Here is a 5,783-nt window from a genome sequence, read left to right on the forward strand (position 1 = left end):
AAGTATTTACCCATGAGACTACCCAAGGATAGGGGTGATTACTCACCCATACAAGTAGCACCCCCCTGCTATGATACATTAGGCAACCCAAAGGTCACAACTGAAGCATACTAGGGCACTCACCTAACTCAGTAAGCTCTCAAGTGATAAATTAATCTCTTACTCACACAGTTCATACAAAAGTTTACCAGTGAAGGCTCCTAAGAATAGGGAAATCTACCCGTCCATACAAGCAGTTTCCCTCTGCCCTCGCATGTTATGCACCCTACTGCTACAACTGATACAGCCAGGGCACTCACCTTTCTCAGCAAGCCCTCAGGTGAAGAGTTTGCCCCGCCCTAACGTAACATGTTCTACTAGGATAAATACTGATAATACCCTAATACATTATTATGTTTGTCGTTATTCAACCATCCATATCTGTTCATGTTCATAACTTTAGCATTTCACTTTACGTAACCTTTCACCTTTTACACTGTTCATAGTTTACATTTCATATCCATTTCATTCACATTTCCATTTCATTTCATTTTCATTTCATACATTCGTACTACAATTCCTTTTAGCTGTAAAATAGTTTGTCCACATAGATATGCACTAGCCTGTTAACACAACTCCTTCTAGCTATCATCAATTAGTCTACGACACCTTTTAGCTGTCATTGTAATCATGGTTACATTATCAAATACAAGCAACATAATCCTTATAACATTTAATTATCAATGCATTTCTTACATAGCCTGCAACTCATACATATAACATATGTTTACACTGCATTACCATCTACTCACCACACAATTTTGTAGTAAAATTCATACATTGCCTATAAAATAAGCCAACCAACATTTAACGTTCATATATTAAAAATATACCTTTCATTTCTTACATAATTATCCTAAAAATATTATTCACCTACATTAGTCCATTTTCACATATACATAGCTAAATAAGTAGCCCTAAGTTCAGAAAACATAATTTACATGGTTGGCATTTTATACCCACACGAAAACACATATACATATACATAACATAGTCCATTTTCATTTAATTCATGAAAACCTGATTTAATATATAAATTTCCCCTTACCTGAATCCTTGAACTACACCCACAGGTATCTCAAACTGATGTTTGTGATGCTCACCCGGACCCTCGTTCAAAATCCCTAATTTAGTGAGATAAACCCCAAATAACCTACTATTTCAGCAATTTCTCAATTTATAAACTTCAAATAAACCTTTAAAAATCCAAAAATTAGGAATCCTAACCCTTACCTCAACTTAGGAGCGTTTCCTGGAAAGCCCAATTTAGAAAATTGATTCGCTAGATATGTGGAGAATCTTTCCTAGAACACCGTAGCGGCCTCCGATCGTTGATTCAGGCTGAATCCAGGCTAAAAAGATAGAGAGAAGGCAGAGGAAATTTTAGAGAGAGAAAGAAATGAAGGAAAATAAGTTTTCTTTGCGTGAAAGCTTCCCCAAACCTTCTTATACTCGACTTTGCCATGTGGGCTCGTCGACGAGAAGACAAGACTCGTCGATGAACCACTGAAGAACACTCATCGACAAGGCCGTGAGCTCGTCAACAAGTTTTAGAACATCCCAAACCCTCTCAGTTAATCCTCGTCGATGAGACATGCATACTCGGTGACGAGGCTCAGAAGATCTCTCGTCGACAAGAAAATCCTGCTCATCAACGAGCACCTACCATTTACCCTTTTTAAAATTTCTTTTCCCTTTCTTCTATTTCCCTTTTTCTTTTTATTATATTTCTTATTATTTTACATAGTTAAAATTCTACAGGTCGTTACATTCTCCCCTTCTTAAAGAATTTCGTCCTCGAAATTTTAGTTACTATTCATCCTTTCACATCATTAGAATTCATAAACTCATACAGTTCAATATATATATATATATATATATATATATTACCATATACTTTTGCATCAACAATAATATAATCATCATATAAACTTCCAATTCATCCATAACTGAATTAATTTATAATTTCCTTAATCATAAACCCATACCTTCTCCCCTGGCATTATCTAGCTTAGGTTGAATCAGTGAGTAAACCCGTGCTGGAGTACCTTTTCCAAGTGGTACCTGTTGTTTTCCCCGATCCTGGTTCTGAACAGACACCATAGACAGCAGTTCCCAACAATTTTTCTTGATATGCCCCAGCTTACTGCACCTAAAACAATTTGGAGTGCCAAACCAACATTCGCCCTTATGCCTTTTATTACATTTCTGGCATACAGAGTTCACTGCATCCTTTCCTTTCTTCCTTGATCCCTGACTAACCTCAGACTGAAAACTAGATGGTGCAGGTCTCTTCCTCTGCTCTGAAGGCTCCATGCTGCTCTAGATACTCTTTTCCAGCACCAAAGCCTTATTAACTAAACCTAAGAAAGTCTGAACTTGAAACCCCACCACCAGCTCATATATTCTGTGCCTCAGTCCTTTTTCAAATTTCTCAACCTTCCTTGCCTTATTTAGAATCAAAAATGGTGCGAAGCGATAAAGCTCCACAAATTTTGCTGCATATTCTGCAACAGTCATCTCCTCCTGGGTTAGATTAGTAAATTCCTCAATCTTTTCCTCTCTAAAAGATAAAGGAAAATACCTATAAAAGAACAGCTCCTTGAATCTCTCCCAGGTAAGAGCTATCTTTTCCAGCCTCTGGTCCTTTAGAAGCTTCGCAAAAAGCCACCATCGTTTCGCCTCCCCGGTCATCTTGAATGCGGCATAATAGACCTTCTGCTTGTCCGTGTAGTAGAGTACAACCATGATCTCCTCCATTTCCTGTACCCAATTCTCTGTAGCCATAGGGTCAGGTCCTCCTACAAAGGGCAGAGGATTTATCCTCATAAACTCCTTAATTCTACAACCTTAACCAGTAGGTGGATAGTTCTTTTCTTTGGGATCCTTCTTCATCTTTGCCCTAACCTGGTGGGCTATACCCCGCAACACCTTGGAGGTATCAATGTCCTCTTCACTGAAAGTATTTGAACCTTCCCTTCCTTCAGCCTCTACATCCTCATCTCTAGGATCCATCCTGAAAATAGGATAGAAAAGAGATAAGAATTCCATATCATAACCCTAAAAACATAATTATTCAATTTAAATCCAACATACATCCAAGTTCTCCATATAAGGACTAGTCTTACAGCTCAGAAACAAAATCATCTAAGGTTTACCGTGGCTTTTAAGAGGCCGTTGAGTGCTTTAGAAAAATCACAGGAAATCGTCGACGTATTTCCACCTCTAAACTATAAAACAAAATCCTATACTTCCCTACACTAAACCTACTTATTAACACCTAACCTATTTATATAGTATTCTTATCCTAGTTGTTTCCTATACTCTGGTATAAATCATCCCTAAATCTACAGAATCCCAAAACTTATTGCTCTGATACCAAAATGTAACACCCCAAACCCTTAAACCTGGTCCAGTGCGTTACCTGATTAAATCCTGATAAGCCATAAATAAATACCATGTACGTAGCGAAAAACATAACTATGATCCTAAATCATAAAAATATACTAGATTTTACTATTTATATCAATAATCCATAATAACCATTCATCACCTGTATTCTCATATATACATATATTTCCAAAAACATTCAGTATTCACAAACACCAGTATATTCCACAACCTTCCATATCTCAGAAAACTTAAAACATAATCATAAAAGATAAAATATACACATCCCAAAAATATCATCAAAATTTTTATACCTTTTCTCTTCCTATAACCCCAAAAATTTATATCCAACTCGAGCTCTTTAAGCTCGATCTCGTGGTGGTCCTGAAAAGGATAAATTTGTATTCGGGTGAGACACATCTCAATAAGAGAAGAAACAATATATTAAAACAGCGTGCGGTTAACATGAGATTTTTAAATAACATATTAATGTCATTTGCAAACCATTAACATAATTCTGAAATCATTTTCTGAACCTGATCATACATATGCAAAGTATTTACCCACAAGACTACCCAAGGATAGGGGTGATTACCCGCCCATACAAGTAGCACCCCTCTGCTTTGATACATTAGGCAACCCAAAAGTCACAACTGAAGCTTATCAGGCACTCACCTTACTCAGTAAGCCCTCAAGTGATAAATTAATCTAAATTAATCTTGTACTCACATAGTTCATACAAAAGTTTACCAACGAAGGCTCCCAAGAATAGGGAAGTCTACCCGACCATACAAGTAGTTTGCTTTTGCCTTTGCACATTATGCAACCTACTACTACACCTAATACAACCAGGGCACTCGCCTTTCTCAGTAAGCCTTTAGGAAAAAAGTTTGCCCCGCCCTAATGTAACATGTTCTACTAGCATAAATACTAATAATACCCTAATACATTATTCTGTCTGTCGTTATTCAACTATTTGTATCTGTTCATGTTCATAACTTTAGCATTTCATAGCATTTCACTTTACGCATCCTTTCACCTTTTACATTGTTCACATTTCACATTTCATATCCATTTCATTTACATTTCCATTTAATTTCATTTTCATTTCATACATTCGTACAACAACTCCTTTTAGCTGTACATCAGTTAGTCCATATAGATATGCGCTAGCCTACTAACACAGCTCCTTTTAGCAATCATCAATTAGTCTACAACTCATTTTAGCTGTCATTGTAATCATGGTTGCATTATCAAACACAAGCAACATAATCCTTATAACATTTCATTATCAATGCATTTCTTACATAGCCTGCATCTCACACATATAACATATGTTTACATTGCATTACCATCTACTCATGCCACATAATTTTGCAGTAAAATTCATACATTGCCTATAAAATAAGCCAACCAACATTTAATGTTCATATACTGAAAATATACCTTTCATTTCTTACATAATTATCTTGAAAATATTATTCACTTACATTAGTCCATTTTCACATATACATAGTTAAATAAGTAACCCTAAGTTCAGAAAACATAATTTACATGGTTGACATTTTATACCCACACGAAAACACATATACATATACATAACATAGTCCATTTTCATTTAATTCATGAAAACCTGATTTAGTATATAAATTTTCCCTTACTTGAGTCCTTGAACTACGCCCACAAGTATCCTAAACTGATGTTTGTGATGCTCACCCGGACCCTGGTTCAAAAACCCTATTTTAATGAGATAAACCCCAAATAACCTACTATTTCAGCAATTTCTCAATTTATAAACTTAAATTAAACCTTTAAAAACCTAAAAACTAGGGATCCTAACTCTTACCTCAACTTAAGAGCGTTTCCCGAAAAGCCCAGTTTAGAAAACTAATCCGCTAGATGTGTAAATAATTTTTGCTAGAACTCCGTAGCAGCCTTCGATCGTCGATTCGGGCTGAATCCAGGACGAAAGGCTAGAAAGAAGGCAAAGGAACTTTTAGAGAGAGAAAGAAACAAAGGAAAATAAGTTTCCTTCATGTGGAAGCTTCCCCAAACCTTCTTATACTCGACTTTGCCACATGGACTCGTCGACGAGAAGACAAGACTCATCGACGAACCATTGAAGAACACTCGTCGACGAGAAGACAAGACTCGTCGACGAACCACTGAAGAACACTCGTCGACAAAGCCATGAGCTTATCAACGAGTTTCAGAACATATCAAACCCTCTTTGTTAATCCTTATTGACGAGACATGCATACTCGACCACGAGGCTCACAAGATCTCTCGTCGACGAGAAAATCCTGCTCGTCGATGAGCACCTGCTTGTTACCCTTTTTATAATTTCTTTTCCC

General features: G+C 36.6%; 1 protein-coding gene across 1 annotated transcript; it reads right to left on the bottom strand.

Annotated features, from left to right (window-relative positions):
- Positions 1–2,361: 2,361 nt before the first annotated feature.
- LOC131165473 (uncharacterized) lies at positions 2,362–2,826 on the bottom strand. The gene has a single exon (XM_058123366.1). The coding sequence runs from the start codon at positions 2,824–2,826 to the stop codon at positions 2,362–2,364; it is 465 nt and encodes a 154-aa protein (XP_057979349.1).
- Between the last annotated feature and the right edge of the window lie 2,957 nt (positions 2,827–5,783).

Source organism: Malania oleifera, chromosome 1, assembly GCF_029873635.1.
Source record: "Malania oleifera isolate guangnan ecotype guangnan chromosome 1, ASM2987363v1, whole genome shotgun sequence".
NCBI classification, from domain to species: Eukaryota; Viridiplantae; Streptophyta; class Magnoliopsida; order Santalales; family Ximeniaceae; genus Malania; species Malania oleifera.